The following is a 16,785-nucleotide window of genomic DNA, read 5'->3' as shown; positions in this document are numbered from 1 at the left end:
TTTTTTTTTTTTTATAAAATTTTCATGTTAGGTATCATTATGAAACTTGACTATGCTAACATAGTAACAACAATCATCTCTCACTACATGAAAAAAATATTATTAAAGATAAAAGAAAAGAAATACAAAAAAAATATGAAAGATTAGATCAAAACCCATATATGAGACAGAAAAACAAAAAACATACCCCCACACCAAATCTTACATATCAAATAAAATAACCTCTATTTTCAATCACTTTTTTCACTTCATTTCAAGCAACTCTATTATTGGGTAAAGTCATTATTCTTTTGTATCTACCATCAAGTTAATCATAATCTTAACGTGAACATTATCACACTCCGATCCCAAAACTATAAATTGAAAAAGAGAAAAAATTTGAGGAAGAAAAGACTCAAATTTGAAAAGAAAAAAAAAATAGGTGAATTAATCAATTCATTATTTTTCTTTTACATCTTATTTTTTGTTTTTCAATTTTGACTCATTTAAAATTATTTTTGATGTATGTTAAATTTTTATCATCGTAAAAATTGAGTAGAGAAAAATACAAATACACAAATGCAGTGTTTCCGCCACTACTTATTAAGTTCGATATATTTTCTTTTATTAAGAAAAAAAGAGTGTATTTTTAACAGAGAGAGGAAGGTTATGTATTATTTACCTCTTCGAGGGATAGTTATATAAAGATATTTTGGTAATACTTTACTGAAATTTTAAAATAAAAAAATGACATATAATACATATATATATATATATATATATATGAAATGGGAGTTTAATGTTTGCATCTCTTAAAAAAGTTAATTTACTGAAATTTAAAATATTAAAATATGTTGAAAATAGACTTTATTAATCAGTATAATAAATAATTATTTAGTATGACATAGCTCGAGTTATTATTTTATCAAGAGTTACGTTCGTTGATAATTAACCTATTTTTATCAAAAGTTACGTTCATTGATAACCAACAGTGAATGGATTTATATTAAACTAAACGTAAAAGTGATTTATATTAGTCTAAAAATAAAAAGAAAAATAATCTTTTATTAAAATGTACTTAGGTATACGAGAAGATGAAAATATTTTGAAGTTATATATTTGTATATTTGAGTATGCAGTTGTGAAGATAAATTCTACCTCACACAATAATGTCAGTGTTATTCTAGTATGGTTAAAATAGAAAATGTTTCACATCAATTTCCCAGGCCAGAAAACTCCATGCAGCTTGATCAACTACTATATACTAAAATATGCAAAAATTTAATAGTTATTCAGCTAATCAATGCATGTCCATATCAACAATATTACTTTTATGTGTTACCTATCCTTGGATAAAACATAAACAAACTGTCACACAACTATGAGACATACTCATAGGAAAGAATTATTCACAGTTGTCTCCCATGTTGGTTTTATCTATATAGCTCCTTTGTCTATGTCACTTAGCAACCATATCAATTATTTATTACCAACAATTACTAACCAAAATTCCCCATACAATATTTTCTTCTTATCATATGTCAGAAAAATATTTAATTATATTTTGTCACAAATATTAGAAATTAACTCACTATCTTCACAAAATTTCTTTCTTCAATTATTATTTTTTAAATCATATATTCAATCTAGATATTATACTTGAGTTTAGTTTGATTTGGATAAAGAATGATGTGAATGAAATACATAACATGGTGTTGGTGTTTAGGGTTTCCTTAACACAATAAAGAAATGTGTGGAATATGTAAATGTTGGGAAGCTTTTGTCGTTACTTTGTTGTAAGTATGCATGCATCGTGAATTATATCGACCTCTGCATCGATAATTTCTTCGGTGTCTTTTTCGTGGTTTTATATATTAGTTTGATACGGAGAAGAGAATTTGGCATGGGAAGGACTTAAAATATAATTGACTCAAAATTTGAACCTTAGTTCATCCTTCATATTCTACTTTTTGTCCCTTTCTTTTCTTCTCCTTTTCCATTAAGCGTGAGGGAGCTGTGAAATTCAACATAAACAAACATATATATAATCTACAACTTTTCTATGGCGATTATGACTGCTTCAAGCAATTGTTAAAAAAAACCACTATTTATGACCTGGTACAACATTTGTTACACCTAGTTAAGATTTAATAACTGATATCTTGAACCTATTTTTCTCTTTTATTTTTCTATTTGCATTTGAGATGGGGACAATGGAATATTTAGGAGGCCTTTTAGGATACTCTTTGTTAATGTCGTTGCTCTTAAGCTTGAATCTAGGTTAACTCGGTAGCAACCCTCTTTTATGTCATTGCTAACTATTTTCTCGTTTTTTTAATATGAACATGCTTCTTGGCTTTGTATGGTTCAAGTAAGAAGCATCACACTAATCTTCTCTTGTTCTATCTGCAACTAAATTCATGTTTTAAAACACTAAACATGAAGGTTCTGCGGTTATCTCCAACAAAACACATTATTTGAGAATGCTGAACACATTTTGTTAAAATATAGTGAAAAAGATGTCTTGAAATTTTGTTATAGTAATATGTATACTATACAAAAGAATTTATGGTTGAAAGTGTACTATAAAAATCACATTATTTAGTAAGATATGGTTTTTGTAAAAGATAATTAAAAAATGATAAAGAGTGTGTAAATTATATATATGTTTTGTGTATAACTAATATTAAAATTTTGAAGATAAATAAATATAAAGGAATTAAATGGAGAATATGGAAATTAATTGGTGTTTAATGCCAAGAAGCTAGGGGGCATTTACATAGTTGTCTTCACATAAGCATTATATATAATTGTATAAGGCCAAAGAAGACCAGCTTCCAATATTGGTATCATGGCAGTGATTGCTTTCTAAGTCCTAAACACAAACCAAAAACTCTGAGCTTTTGTCTTCCTCTTGGGGGGAGAGTGGATTCTTGTTTGGATACACCAAAAAAACAAGCCAAAGCTTTTAGTGAGGTCCATCACCTATAACAGAAAATACAAAGATCAGAGAAGACACACAGAACCTTCTACTAATTAACCTCTCAGTTTCCTTCTCCAATGTCAAATATTTCAGGTGATGAAGGAAGCTTCTCCTCAGGAAACAATGGGGAAGAAGTTCATCAAGAAAGCCAACACCAACAGCCACAAATCCAACTTCATGACACTAGTCCAGGACCATCTGCTGCTTGCAATAGCAATGCTTCCACTAATCAGCAAGCCAAGAAGAAAAGAAACCTTCCTGGAACCCCAGGCAAATATTCAACCAAATTCAGTTTTTTTTTTTCTGATAGTAATTGCAGCCTAACAAATCAAGATTTCATGTTTGATGAGTTGAATTTTGCTTTGAATTAATGATAATGATGTATAGTTTCTCTGCTGGTCAAATTCTAGACTCTCCCCTTTGCTAGCTTCAGCATTGAATTGTAGAAAGGTAGTCAACTATAGTGATATCAAATATTAGTAAAGACACAACCTTGAGTTTAAAGAAGTGATCAGAGATTCCATATCCAACTCTATAGAAAATCATGTATTAAAAAAATCAACCCTTTAGTAAATATTACTAAAAGATTAATCTTTAATTTCTGATAGGAAATATCTTGGCTAAAAGAAACTAACAAACAACAGTAACTGTGAATAACCTTATATTTTTACTTTTGGTTGTGGCTATCAAACTAGGGAAGTTAAACAAAAAGCAAATGCATACTCTTACTATATATATGTGAAATGTTTTATCTGCTCAATCTTTCTTAGTTTTGAGAAGAGGGGGTAATCAGCTAGTGTGGCTAGCAATAGCATGTTAATATATTATTTGCTAATGGATGCTTATGAAATAGATCCCAGTGCTGAAGTTGTTGCTTTATCACCAACCACATTAATGGCAACCAATAGATTCGTGTGTGAGATCTGCAACAAAGGGTTTCAGAGGGACCAAAACCTTCAGTTGCACCGCAGAGGTCACAATCTTCCGTGGAAACTGAGGCAACGAACAAGCACTGAGGTGAAGAAACGGGTGTATGTTTGCCCTGAGCCATCATGCGTCCACCATAACCCAGCTCGTGCATTAGGAGACCTCACTGGCATCAAAAAGCATTATAGCCGCAAACACGGTGAGAAGAAATGGAAATGTGACAAGTGCTCAAAGAGATACGCAGTGCAATCTGATTGGAAGGCCCATCAGAAAACTTGTGGCACCAGGGAATACAAATGTGATTGTGGAACCATATTTTCCAGGTACAAACTCCTTTGTTATTCAATAGTAACAAAACAAATACTATTAAAATGTGGTCTTAGATGTGAAATAAATTGTGTACATGGTGCAGGAGAGATAGTTTTATCACCCACAGAGCTTTCTGTGACGCATTAACCGAAGAAAACAACAGAGTGAACCAGGGATTAACAAGTGGCATGCCACCAAACCTGCAAAGTCAAATACCGGATCTTATGTCTACCATGCCTCTAAACACTAGTCCCAACACAGCATATGACCCTAAGAACCCACTAAAATCACTCCCCCAAGAACTTGTCCCAATACCATTCAAGTCTATGAGCATGGGAGGGGGCATGTTCTCCACCAATGCAGGTGCACTTTTTGGTGGCCCAAAAACCATGCCTCCCTCTTCTTCCAACCTCCAACTAGGTTCCAACACATCATCAAGCTTCAATTACTTGCAAGACAACAAAAGCGCAGGACTAATTGCTGCCTCAGCTCAGATGTCTGCAACAGCTTTGTTACAGAAAGCAGCCCAAATGGGTGCCACTGCAAGCAATAGCATTAACTCCCCCATGATGCAAAAAGGCTTTGTTACTGGCACTACTGCTCCTGATCACGTTTCTTCCACTAGGCCACCATATTCTGGTGCCATGCTGCAGCATAACAACTCCTATGAACATTTCTGTCCGCAGCCTGATCTTTCCAACATGGCAGGGGTGAGTGGTGGAGGAGCATTCATCAACCAACTGTTTCATAAAGGACAAGAAATTTCACAAGTTTTTGACACCAACACTGCCGGGTCTAACATAAATGATGTGGGAATGTTCAGCCAAATGCCACTGGGGAGTGACCACAACCCGGGATTGATGAAGAATGTCGAACAAGAAGTTAGTAATTGTTCTAGTTTGATCCACGGAAGAGATGTGGTTGAAGGTAACCCAATGCAGCCATCAAGGTTTGGAGGGAGTGACATGACAACTGTTCATGACTTTTTGGGCATTGGTGGTTCAACTTCAAGAGTCATGAATCATTTTCATCACCATTTTCCACACGAGGATTCAGCTATGGAGGAACACATGTGGGATGTTTGAGAGCAGATCTTAATCATGTATGGTTAGAATTGGTCAACAAAGTGTGGAACGTTTTAATGATTAGAACTGGAATTGAAACATATCATCTACCCAATTTCAATGCTGCGTTTACCTTTTGAATCAAAGTTAATCTCAAGCTCATAAATTCACTCCACTTCTCTCTCTAACTCAACTATCTTCATTAAAATGAAAAACAAAATAAAAATTAAACAGCGTTTGGGTTTAAAAAAAATGTATATGCATGTTAAATCAAGTTAATGTTAGCTTCTACACTTGTTTGCATGCATGCATATGTTCGTAGTTTTTTTTTTTTCTTGGAAAAAATAAAACGCTTTACTTTTGTTTCCTTCTACTCCTATACGAAGTTGAACAATTATAATTCTTAAAAATTAACAACATTAAACCCTAAACAATTCTAAGTTAAGATTAAATATACAATTTTATTAAATATTTGAAAGATCTAATTGTTATTTTTAATTCAAAGGTGGGTGGGTATAGCGGAGAATAGACGACATGTTGATTTATAAAAAGCTGATAATATTTAAATTTACCATTATATCCTACATTTTTTTGAAAGGCAACTTCTTCCTGCACCTCTACAGATTTCTTCCTGCACCCCATATTTTCAGAGAAGACTATTTTGCCCCATTTAGAAAATGATTTCTGGATTTTTTCTTTTCGAAATATTTTCGGAACATCTTTACCAGAACATGTTTTATGAATTCCAGATTTATCAATCCAGAATTTTTTTTTTTAAAAAGTGTTTCGAAAAAAGTGTTCTGGAATGATTTTTTTTTTCTTATGAATTTTCTATTCTGGAAAACTGAAAAGGATAATTTCGGTATTTTTTAAGAATGTAGAGGTGCAGGAAGAAATTTCCTTTTTTGAAAACAATATAGTTAATGGGCTTAAGTTAGCCCAACCTACAAAAGGAAGGCCCATACGTAATGGAGCGTAGCTTCGTCATTGGACACACGAATCACCGTTTCGGCCACAAACCCTAACCCTAAAGAGACCACTCCTGCTATTTAAACTCAGCATCCACATTTGGTTCTCTCTGCTTCTTCCTCCTCGCCTCGGATTGAACTCTTGGCTTTGGTGTGTCTTCATGGACTTGCGTATTCGCGTTGGTATCTAACTATTTTCTTCTTTGTTGTGTTTTGATTTTGAAGGCTATGATGTCGAAAACTACCTATTTTATGAGCGAATGGAAAATTGTTCCTTCGTGATTAGAAACTACCAATGGATCCTTCTGAGCCTTTAACTATAAACAATTTTCTTAGTTTTTTTTTGTTTATTTGATTTTTTGTTTGGTAGTATAATTTATAGAGTTGCAGCATTCTCTTGAACTTTCAAATCCAAAGATAAAGAGAGAGAAAATAGACTCTCAGAGTATGAGAAGAGCCGTTGATGTGATGATATCATATTCCGAATTCATAACTGTCGAGTTTAAACAGACTACAATTATCTGATCTATGGCTCAACTCTATTATCAAGAAAACGTTTTTTTGGATTTACAATATTTAAAAAATAATAATATTGCATTTAAAAGTGAGTTTGATTCTGTTTTTCAAGTTTTTTAAGGAGTTTTTGTTTATTATTATATTTTGGTTCTAAATATTATTTAACACTTACTACCAAAAAAAAATTAAGAAAAATATTAGACTAATAAAATATTTTATGACGAGGAACGACCAATTGACACAATTGCTGAAAAGAAAAAAAATCAGATTAAATCTCTAAATATAGAAAACATATAAATTAATTGCTGAGTATTATAAAACTTTAATAATAAAACTTATATTACTATCTATAATCCTGCACAACCTAAACAATAGTAGTATTTTAATTGAAAGAGAATTATAGGATGAACTGGGGAAGAGAAAATATAAAACTGAGTATTGTAAATATAAAAAATGTTGACCGGACGGATGTTATGAAGCTTTTGAATATGGTTAGAACTAAATAGCAAATTTAAAACAATATTTTTTGAATTTAAATAAGATTCATTTCACTTTTCACTTAAACTAGATTTTACTAAAAATATATTTTCCATTTCTTAATTAAAAAAACTTTACTCATAATTTGTAATATGGTTAATTTAAAGCAATAGTAAAAAGTATAGTCATTAAATGATGCGTTAACAATTCCCTTAATAATACTACTAGTAGCACTTTCACACATAACATTTTTTATAATTTTATTATTTTTTATAAATAATTAAATATATATATATATATAATTTTTAAAAATATTTAATTATTATTATATTAAATAAATAAATAAATAATATTTTTAAAAATGACACAATAGAAATATATGGTGTATCCTCACAAGTGCATCCTCAGTGCTTGAACAATTTCAGAAACACTCCGTAGTTTTTCTCAGTAACTTTTCAAAAAGTAAACGAAATTTAATCGCAACAAGCACTTTAACTAGTTAACTAAAAGCCCGAAAGAGCCATCAAAATGCCGAACTATTAAGTAAGCCTAATATTTAAAAAAAAGAATGAAGCAGAATCAATCCTTTCAGGGTCAATTATAGTTTTATGGTATTCTTTTTACAGTTAATAAGTCAAACTCTTTAGTCATTACACTCTAGATACTACAAGTGTGGAACCCGCTATAGATGTAATGACATCCTTTTCCTACAATCATTCCAAGCTGATGTTCTGCACTCTCCAATAACAACAAATATATTGCTATCAGAATCCAATCCAATTCTATACATCCGGAAAATTAATGAGTCAGATAAAATCCCAAATCAATCTCAGCACAAAACTTATCGCCTCTGATCATGCCACTTTCTATTTACCTGCCTGCCAGGGTCCCAGTGTCCGGAAGAACCCCTCTCCCTTGACCATTCAGGTCTATGATTTCTTCCATGATTCACTCTGGACTCTGGGTAGTTTCTACCTGGTATATGCCTAGGATTTCTAGTTGGACTATTTTCAGGACTCCATGATTCAAAACCCTCCCTTCCGTGATTATTCCTATCCCAAACACCAGATTGCCTGGATCCCCCAGCCATTGCGTTATAGTTGTTATGATTTCTTTGAGAATGATAACTGGGTGACACATCTTGCCTAACTCTCCACATGCTTTCAGACCCATGGTCTGATTTTTCGGTTTGTGGTGGGTAGGAACGACTAGGGTTACGATAAGGAGGTTCAGTGTAATGGGCTTCCTGGACCACATGTTGATGTGAGGCTGAATTTGACGGCGTTGGTGAGGGTAACTTGAAGGATGATTGTGGGAAGGAATTAGACAAACCCTCATGTTGTACACTCAAATTATGTACGGGTTTTACATAATTGGTGTCATTACCATAATTGGTGCCATTACTCCGCATTGATAGAGTTGTATGAGTGCCAGAAAAGTTAACTGAAGATGCATTGGTAGTGATTAAGTTCTTCTTCATGGTTAAACCTACATTTGAGGGTGGTATTTGTACATGCCCCACTGGTTGTTGCTTTTCAGGATTAACATTAGTTGCCTGATGCAGTGAATATGGAGAAACTGCGGTGCTTGTGAGATGCCTCGAAGATGAAACCACTACTGTTGGCTGTTGCCTTACTGTAGTAGTACTAGTCACGGGAATCTGAGTTAATAAGTTGGGAGTTGCCACTGCAGCATGGTTCTGGATAATTCTATCAGATGCTACACTTCGCCGTGAAAAGGGGTTTTTCGATGCTTCTGAGCTCCATCCATTCTGAAAAGTTAATAAAATGGGAGCACATTAGTTAATGCAGTAACCAATACCTTTTTTTATAATTGATGACAATTTTAAGAACTTCAAAGATTTTATCACGTTGAAAATTGTAAAATGCAAGGAAATATCGAGGGGCTTTTCATGCCCTTATGGTCAGGCCCAGTGTCTCAACATCGCAAATAGAGGGACAAGCATCAAACAATTGGCTACTCTAAATACCAGTACAACTACTCCAAGGGTAGCAGGGAACCCAATTAAGCCCGTTGTTTACCTAAATTAGCTGTTTGCTTATATAGACTACTTATTTGGTGCCACGCAAGGACCTGACCGTGCAAAATCTTGTCAAATAAAAAGCACAAGAAAAACTGAGATCAATTAATTTATCTCAATTTGGCCCACCCTATGCAATTATATTAAAGTGTTAGACGCCCTCCACTCTTAACACGTATAAGCCAACATGGCTAAAGTGGGGTGTGCATGGCACTGTAATAGGAGACATCAGGAATGATGATAAGATCTTTGACAAATAGTGGTAGTATGAACTCAAATCACGCACCGTTCTTGGATCGCTTAAAGGGGTTGGAGATGGGAGAGAAACTTCCACCTTCTCCGGGGCTTTTACACTCGTGCCATAGCTCCCATTTGTATTTTCACTTAAACCCAAGTTCGCACCTCCTCTCTTGATCATGTCAAGCAGCTTCACTATTTCTTCACTGGGTATGCTACCGGCTTGTCCAGAAGTTAAGGCAAATACCAACTCTGGATTTTTTAGCAGTACGGCAAGCAATTCTAAATCAGGCTCAGCAGGAGCCATACTTGTCGAAGAAGTGGAGGCCACCCCTTGAACAGTATGAGCTGCAACCTGATTGGGGGAAACTGTTATGTCTGCACCATCACCATCTGGTAACTGTTCAATAGGAATTTCCAACGTCAAAGTGTCATCATAGTCCATTTCAAGGTCCCAAGGCTCCTTTGGGTTAGGTGGGATTTCTTGGATAGTTTTATATATAGTTTCTTTTTCCCTGCGGTCTCTGTTTCTCTGGGCATCAACCTCTTTGCTATTTTCACCGCTACCAACTCTCCAGGTATCTTTAAGTTCCACTTCTGCAAAAAAAGAAAAAGGAACCAAAAAGGAAAGATTTAAACCGATGAAAAATGTGTCCGAGAAATTTAAGAAAGGTGTTGCCTACTCGAGTTACAACTTACAAGAACCACACAAAAATGACAGAAAAAACAAATATATCGGTAATGTAATGCACACATCCAATTTCGTGTCTGCAACATTTGATCAGCGCCACAGCCAAATTCAAGAACAGAGACACTAAATTTCAAAATCTGGGCAGTGTTTTCTTATGGAGATAACTAGAGAGTAATACATGACCAGATAACTTTGTAACTGTAATATATTAGTAACTTGCCCCCCATCACATCATTTGCCAATTTTTATTTATATATTAAAAGATTTACAGAGTAATGAACTTAATGTAGAAAAATCAATCGCCAGATGAGGTAAATTGATATTGTTTCATGACAACTGGAAAAGGAATAATAGAGAATGAAGCTGGTCATATTCGTTTATTATAACGATCACAGAACCCTTCATGAGTTTTCAAGGATTGGAGGCTGGGTGATAAATACACCAGACTGTACCATAGAATACACCAAACGAAAACGGACAATCCTTGCTGTTTACACTCCCTGTATGTCGTAGCTAACAAAATTGAAGTTATAGACGCCAATCAACACTCAGATTGCATTAATTCGGTGCTGTAATTCAAATCATGGCAGGTTGCAGTTTATATATACTCGAGACTTGCAAGTTGCAACTACAGCATAACCTATACTACGTAATATAAATATGAATTACAAACTCGTTCGTCCCATAGATATGAATTACAAACAATGCTCCATCCAGATCTGTGATTATATTCCAAATTACAAAGGAATATCACTACCCCAAATGCAACATATATAACCTGGACGTGGAATAACACATGGAAAAGAGCTCCCTTTATGATCTCATAATCAAAGTTTCATCCTATTTTTATTCATTAAATGTAAAAACATAATGACTACCATGTAAGGCGGGATGGAGTACATAAAATTAAATTTGAGAGTCTATGTGTTCGCATAAATGCCTAAAATTAACTTTGAAAGTCTAATGTGTCCCCATATATGTCTAATGCTGAATTGTGGGGGCTTGGAACCCCTGTTGTATTTTAAGTGAGAACTATTTAATTTCAATTCTTTAGCCCGAATTATGGCATATATTTCTATCAATACTATTACTACACATTAATATCTCAGGATCATCGATCCTAATGAAGTACTGAATTCCCCTGTTGCCTTCCTCATATACCAATAAATTACACATGGATAAATACCAGGTCACGCCCAAACCAATTCATGTATGTATTAGCTTTTGTTCCCATGGACTATGACAAAGATGTAAATGAACATATGTAAGGAACAGAGATACATTCGAATTTTTTTATATGAAATTCGGACAGTTAAATTGTTGCTTTTAAAAATACTGTAACAATGATCTGCCTGTTATTGCCATTTTGTAAAACTGATCCTTTGTCCCCGAGATCACCTCAATATTTAGTACAGCTCGTCATAGACAATTATAAGTCCACGAACGAGATATTTTTAAGCCCATTCTTTATAAGAGATTTAGGAGTATCACGCCATTTTAGCACAATTGTGCAGATAAGATGTACGGGGAAATCAATTAGAAACATTGTCCGAAATTTTAGAAATAGAGGAAAATCCTAAAATCCTCAAACAAATCCGAGTTAGTATTTAAATCTCTTAAACAATGTATGGCAATGTTTTATTAATCTCTTAAACAATGTATGGCAATGTTTTACAACTGCTCAATATACAGAACATAAGGTTAGACCACGACTCTTGCTCTATTTATTTATATAAGGTGATAAAACTACAAAATTATATAGGGTCAATAGGGTTAGCGTCAAAGGTAGCAAAGAAGCGTCTGCTATTGTCTTCCAAGAAAATGTGCAGGGAATTGAGTAAGATATACTTCTTTTTAACTCAACGTCAGCAAACCTGTCAATATGGTATTTTCTCAATATGTCTTATCATTCATTTATCGGCTGAGAGTTTCCCAATTTTCTAGCCTAATATTATAGACATAAATTTTCTATATTTGATGAAACCAACAAAAGAATTGCAAGTGTACCTGCTGGTCTTTTCCATGGGATCTGAACCCTCATGCACTTCTCCCAGAGAGGTTCCTTCACATCCATTTTCGGTTTTGAATAAGCTTCCAGCCTATTGCTGGTTTTAGAGGCAAGTAACAAAGGTTTCTTGTTTTCATCAATTTTGTAAGGAGTAGGAGCTTTAGAAGAGCAAGCTGCAATACTGGCAGGAATTGTCTGAGGCTGTTTATTCAGACTATCAATCTTTGTTTCTTTACTTTCTTTTGAACCGGATTTCCCATACTTGCTCTGCATAAATAAAGCACGCATTTTTGCTTTCTGGATATCATCAGCAGACATGGGACGACCTTGACTTACAGGCCCTGCTCTCGTCACCTGTGAGTTTCTGCTAACTGACTTTTGGCCCGGCTGTTCCACCAATTGAATTTTTCTGCGCTCTCTAGATTCTGATAGGGGGGTTAAGGAATATAGCCTACATTTTGCATGACTCAACAACTGACATGAACCGTAGGCAATTTTGAGTAAGAGTAACAATATTCTCTTAAAAGCATTATTACTGATTAAATTTTGTTGAGAATCGCGGTAAATAGGAAATAGTGCCAACATCAATGCATAAATCTAAAAATTTTAGCCAATAATAATGTATTAAAATAAAGTACGTAAGATAATGTGCTGTTAGCATTTACCACAAGTAACTTACCACTTTCCTCCTTGAAACATTATGACACTATATAGGTTTTCTTCAATGATAATATTTTGACATCAAAATAGTCAAAAATTTATAGTTCACTTCGATCAAATTGATATCATTCAATGATCAAATATATTATTTGAGGACCAATTAGTTATACAAGTCAATTTGATAAAATGCTTTTGAGGATCAAATCAGGGAATAATTCCAATTTTATTGGTTAGTAAGCCAATTGCAAATATACAAGGATACGAGATGATAATACACCAAGTGTGGACTTTTTACTAGAATCATCCAAGCTAGGAGTCAACAATTTTGCAGCTTGTGAAGATCCCACTTTCCTGAACAGAGAAGAAAAAACATAAAGCATTTTCACAACGGGCAAAAGAAAAGCCAATTAACTCAAACAAGTATGGCACAAAACTATTGGGAGAAAGATTTATTCGAATGAATGGAAACAAATGAATGGAAGCAATCAACCACAACCTACAAATACCTGAAATTGTCCAGACATTCGCTTGAGAGTGAGAAAAAGTCTTCCTGAGAGCAAGAAAGAACCAGCTAAGAAATATGTAAACTGAAAAGGCATTGCTAGCTGAAACATATATAATAAAACACTTACAGGAACATCAATATTTGAATGCCATGATTCAGAGCCCACAAATTGACCAATACTGCAAAAATAGAAATCATAATAATTGAGAAAATGATGTTTCAACAAATTGTGCATGGAAAAGAGAATGCAAGCTTGCCTCTGAGATATCAACTCTTTATGACCATCACTAGAAGGCCTGACACCATTGGGCTTCTTTATTACTTGGTTCCTCGCTAATAATTTGCTCCACTTTGACAACAAAATCCTTGCCCTGTTTGATATGTCTGATCCTCAAATCAGTGAGATTATAATTCAAAAAGTCTATCAAGTTATTAAAATAAGTGTCATCAAACAGCACCGTTAGGAAATTAAGATTTGAAACTAAAAACAGGCTTGCACAAAATGAAAAGGATGAACTGTTCTATCAGTCATCCAGAACATGACGTCTACATCTCAGAATACAATTAAGATATATCTTATCTATTATTTACTGCAGATAACATTTAAAGGAAGAATAGATTCAATTGTCATCTCTTCTTCCTCCTATCTATCTTTCTCCTTCAAATATCATCAAAAGCATAGCAAGCAACAACTAATGTATGAAAACCTGAACTTCATGTTGAAAATGAATATTAAATCCCAAACACAGGTCTCCTAATCGACATCCCACAACATAAACACAAAAACAATGAAACAGGCATATATGAGAACTTGGAACCAGCCATGTCATTTTAAGAATAGTTGCCATGGCCAAACAAGTTAACCACGTGTTAGGGTTTTCTTTTACTGCAAGAAAATGTCCTGTTATCATATATTAGTCCGTTGCAGTTATCATCAAATACACGTTATCTAGGTAAAATCTAAGGACAATATCAATATACACCAAGAGGAAAGGGGAAGTATTGGGAACAGATCAGGTAGAGTTTGATGGGTACTGGGCCAGAAAAATATAAAGCACACCTGATGCCCTGTAGAATCGAAGTTTATTTACACTCTGCAATATAGCTGATATGTGCATGGGAATGGCTTTATGTAAAGGCAAATGACAAAGAACCTGTAAAACATTTAACCAGAGGGTTTAATAGTATTCAGGCATGTGCCAATTAAAAGCAACGCAACATATTAACCATGAATTCAGATTTACCTTCAAGATAAGAAGAAGGACACTGGTTTGCTCCTCAACAGTTGCCTTATTCAACCAAGTAGCTAAAGTTATTCCACCTTCTCTGTTCAAAAACCTACAAGAGCAGAAAAACTAAATCAGAAAATATAAAGCATTATAATTCGATATTATCATGCTATTGAGAAAGCTAATAGTGTACCACAACAATACTGAAGAATTCTGTATCGTCAATATCCACTCCATCAATTTCTCTTGCCCGGAAAATGTCTCTTCTTTTTGCATTAAACTAAAAATATTATCAACAAAATGTTTATCTGAGTCATCTAGGTCAGACAAGGCTGCATCCTGTGTTGAACAAGATGCTTCTTCAGCACTGGATGGGACAGTAGAGTTTAGGGAAGCTGGATTAATTAGTCTCACAGGATCAGAAATTATTTTATCATCGTGAGGATCTCCACAAGAAGTAGATCCTAGTGCCCTCTCCTTTGAAAACTGCACTAGTCTCCTCACTCTTGAGCGCTGACCGGTGAAAAAGTCACGCACCTAAAACCAACATACAAAGATTCATAAATTAACGAAAAACAAGAATGAAGCAACACGTAATCTTAACATAAAATTCAAAAGTGAATTCAACCCTCTTCTGCCACAACTAATGACATCTTGGAAAAGATAACAAACTACAAACAAATGAGTAACAGAAAGTAGAGTGATATAAACCTGCGTCGCTGTGACACCAAATAAAGCACTGATCTCGCGCAACTCTTTCTTGCTAATAGAATCTTTAATCGAAAAAATTGATTGCATGTAATTTACAGCCTTTGGATTCAATAAATCCCTAGGTCTTTTTCCTGCAAATTTGGATTAAGTTAGAGACATCCAATTCGAAACAAGCAGCAGAATTGTATTATAGCCTGCAGAAAAATAAATCTTATTACAACAAAAAAACCTACCAATTTTTATTGACAAAGCACCAGCTGCCTGCACCAAAAAAGAATTGAATAAAATCAGACACTCAACCACCGCCGACGCCTTAAAATCACTTATTACATACAATAGCAAAATTATAACTGGAATATGTTCACAACTAATTCTACAAACGCTTCAAGAGTTCAAATGATTCCAAGTACACAGCATAAATCTGGAAACCAAACGCAACTAAGAGGCTCTTCACCTTTTTCCATTAACCAAAACTAAACAATGAGATTATAAATAAAAGTTAAAGAAAGCAAGAAGAGATGAAATTGTTTGAGAGCGCACCATTTCTTGAGAGAGAGGATTGACGCCTGTGAGTTTGCATTGCGTGACGACGATTTCCTGAAACTGATCGATCTGGCTGTGAAAGAGATCTCTCTGCGAAAGCAAAAACTTCTGGAACGATTCCGCGGAGCTCCCAATCTCCTGCTCCACAAAATCTTCGTTCCACGCATCCATCGTTGATAACGAAGATCGAAGTTCCCTCGACGCAATGCGTAGCAACACGCATTTAAGTTAAGGTGATTGAATGAAACTCAATGTTTCTCTCTGGTTCCCAGTTCGGAACGGAACTGGTTAGGGTTTGGCTTGGAGCTAATTTTGGAGAGAGAAAGTCAGATAGAGTACCACTGTGTCGGATGAGATGAGAGAGAATTAGACCATGTTCGGTTGAATCTCAGGAATTACTTTTGAGGCTTATTAACCATTGATGTTGTTTAAAAAATATATTTGTATTTTTATACTACTTTTATGTTTAAAAACTAATTAAAATGAATAATTTATCCTAAGAAAAAATAGATAATTTATTGTAAAGAAAATTATATAGTTTTATCTTTTAGTTTATTATACCATTAAAAAAAATCTCTAATAATTTGAACTAAATATTTATGGTAAGAAGAAAAAATGTCCCTATATAATTTATTATTATTGTACAGTAATGCCGGTAAGAATTTAAATATCGAAATAACTAATTTTATAACTTCCTAAGGTTTTCTTTTATTATTCCTCTCAACAAAACAAGGTACTACTGAAAAATAAATAATTTTATTTTTCAAATAATATTTTCTTTGTAAAGTATAGTGAAATTTTTGAAAATAAAATATTTTTAATTTTTCAAAATAAAATTACTATTTTTATTTAGATACTATTTTTTTATCATCTATGTTAAAAAAAATCAATTCTGATTATTTTGTTAGTTAATCTTATTTTCATTTGTTTTAGAACT

General features: G+C 33.9%; 2 protein-coding genes and 1 non-coding gene across 3 annotated transcripts; 2 read left to right on the top strand and 1 right to left on the bottom strand.

Annotated features, from left to right (window-relative positions):
* The first annotated feature begins 2,964 nt into the window (after positions 1-2,964).
* LOC137816228 (zinc finger protein GAI-ASSOCIATED FACTOR 1-like) lies at positions 2,965-5,368 on the top strand. Its single transcript, XM_068619304.1, has 3 exons — positions 2,965-3,232; positions 3,816-4,212; positions 4,302-5,368. The coding sequence occupies exons 1-3, from the start codon at positions 3,040-3,042 to the stop codon at positions 5,281-5,283; spliced, it is 1,572 nt and encodes a 523-aa protein (XP_068475405.1). The 5' UTR covers positions 2,965-3,039; the 3' UTR covers positions 5,284-5,368.
* Positions 5,369-6,449: 1,081 nt separating this feature from the next.
* LOC137816810 (small nucleolar RNA R41) lies at positions 6,450-6,546 on the top strand. The gene has a single exon (XR_011081894.1). It is a non-coding gene; the product is annotated as a small nucleolar RNA R41 (small nucleolar RNA).
* A 1,246-nt stretch (positions 6,547-7,792) lies between these two features.
* On the bottom strand, positions 7,793-16,268 carry LOC137814710 (homeobox protein LUMINIDEPENDENS). Its single transcript, XM_068617591.1, has 13 exons — positions 15,846-16,268; positions 15,539-15,566; positions 15,306-15,436; positions 14,788-15,131; positions 14,610-14,703; positions 14,426-14,519; positions 13,623-13,749; positions 13,493-13,544; positions 13,367-13,410; positions 13,123-13,211; positions 12,200-12,625; positions 9,551-10,098; positions 7,793-8,994 (listed from the first exon to the last, which is right to left on the bottom strand). Exons 1-13 carry the CDS (start codon positions 16,017-16,019, stop codon positions 8,065-8,067), a joined length of 3,081 nt encoding a protein of 1,026 aa, XP_068473692.1. The 5' UTR covers positions 16,020-16,268; the 3' UTR covers positions 7,793-8,064.
* Positions 16,269-16,785: the final 517 nt, after the last annotated feature.

Source organism: Phaseolus vulgaris, chromosome 1 (genome assembly GCF_000499845.2).
Source record: "Phaseolus vulgaris cultivar G19833 chromosome 1, P. vulgaris v2.0, whole genome shotgun sequence".
NCBI classification, from domain to species: Eukaryota; Viridiplantae; Streptophyta; class Magnoliopsida; order Fabales; family Fabaceae; genus Phaseolus; species Phaseolus vulgaris.
The sequence above is the reverse complement of the archived record's forward strand: the minus strand, read 5'-3'. Positions and strand labels throughout refer to the sequence as shown.

Excerpts from the sequence above, each read along its gene's own strand:
- LOC137814710 (XM_068617591.1), bottom strand. The coding sequence starts at position 16,019 with ATGGATGCGTGGAACGAAGATTTTGTGGAGCAGGAGATTGGGAGCTCC. Across the intron at positions 13,212-13,366 it reads GAATGTCTGGACAATTTCAG|GAAAGTGGGATCTTCACAAG; the intron begins GTATTTGTAGGT and ends TTCTCTGTTCAG. Across the intron at positions 10,099-12,199 it reads CCCATGGAAAAGACCAGCAG|AAGTGGAACTTAAAGATACC; the intron begins GTACACTTGCAA and ends CTTTTTTTGCAG.
- LOC137816228 (XM_068619304.1), top strand. The coding sequence starts at position 3,040 with ATGTCAAATATTTCAGGTGATGAAGGAAGCTTCTCCTCAGGAAACAAT. Across the intron at positions 3,233-3,815 it reads AAACCTTCCTGGAACCCCAG|ATCCCAGTGCTGAAGTTGTT; the intron begins GCAAATATTCAA and ends CTTATGAAATAG. Across the intron at positions 4,213-4,301 it reads TGTGGAACCATATTTTCCAG|GAGAGATAGTTTTATCACCC; the intron begins GTACAAACTCCT and ends TACATGGTGCAG.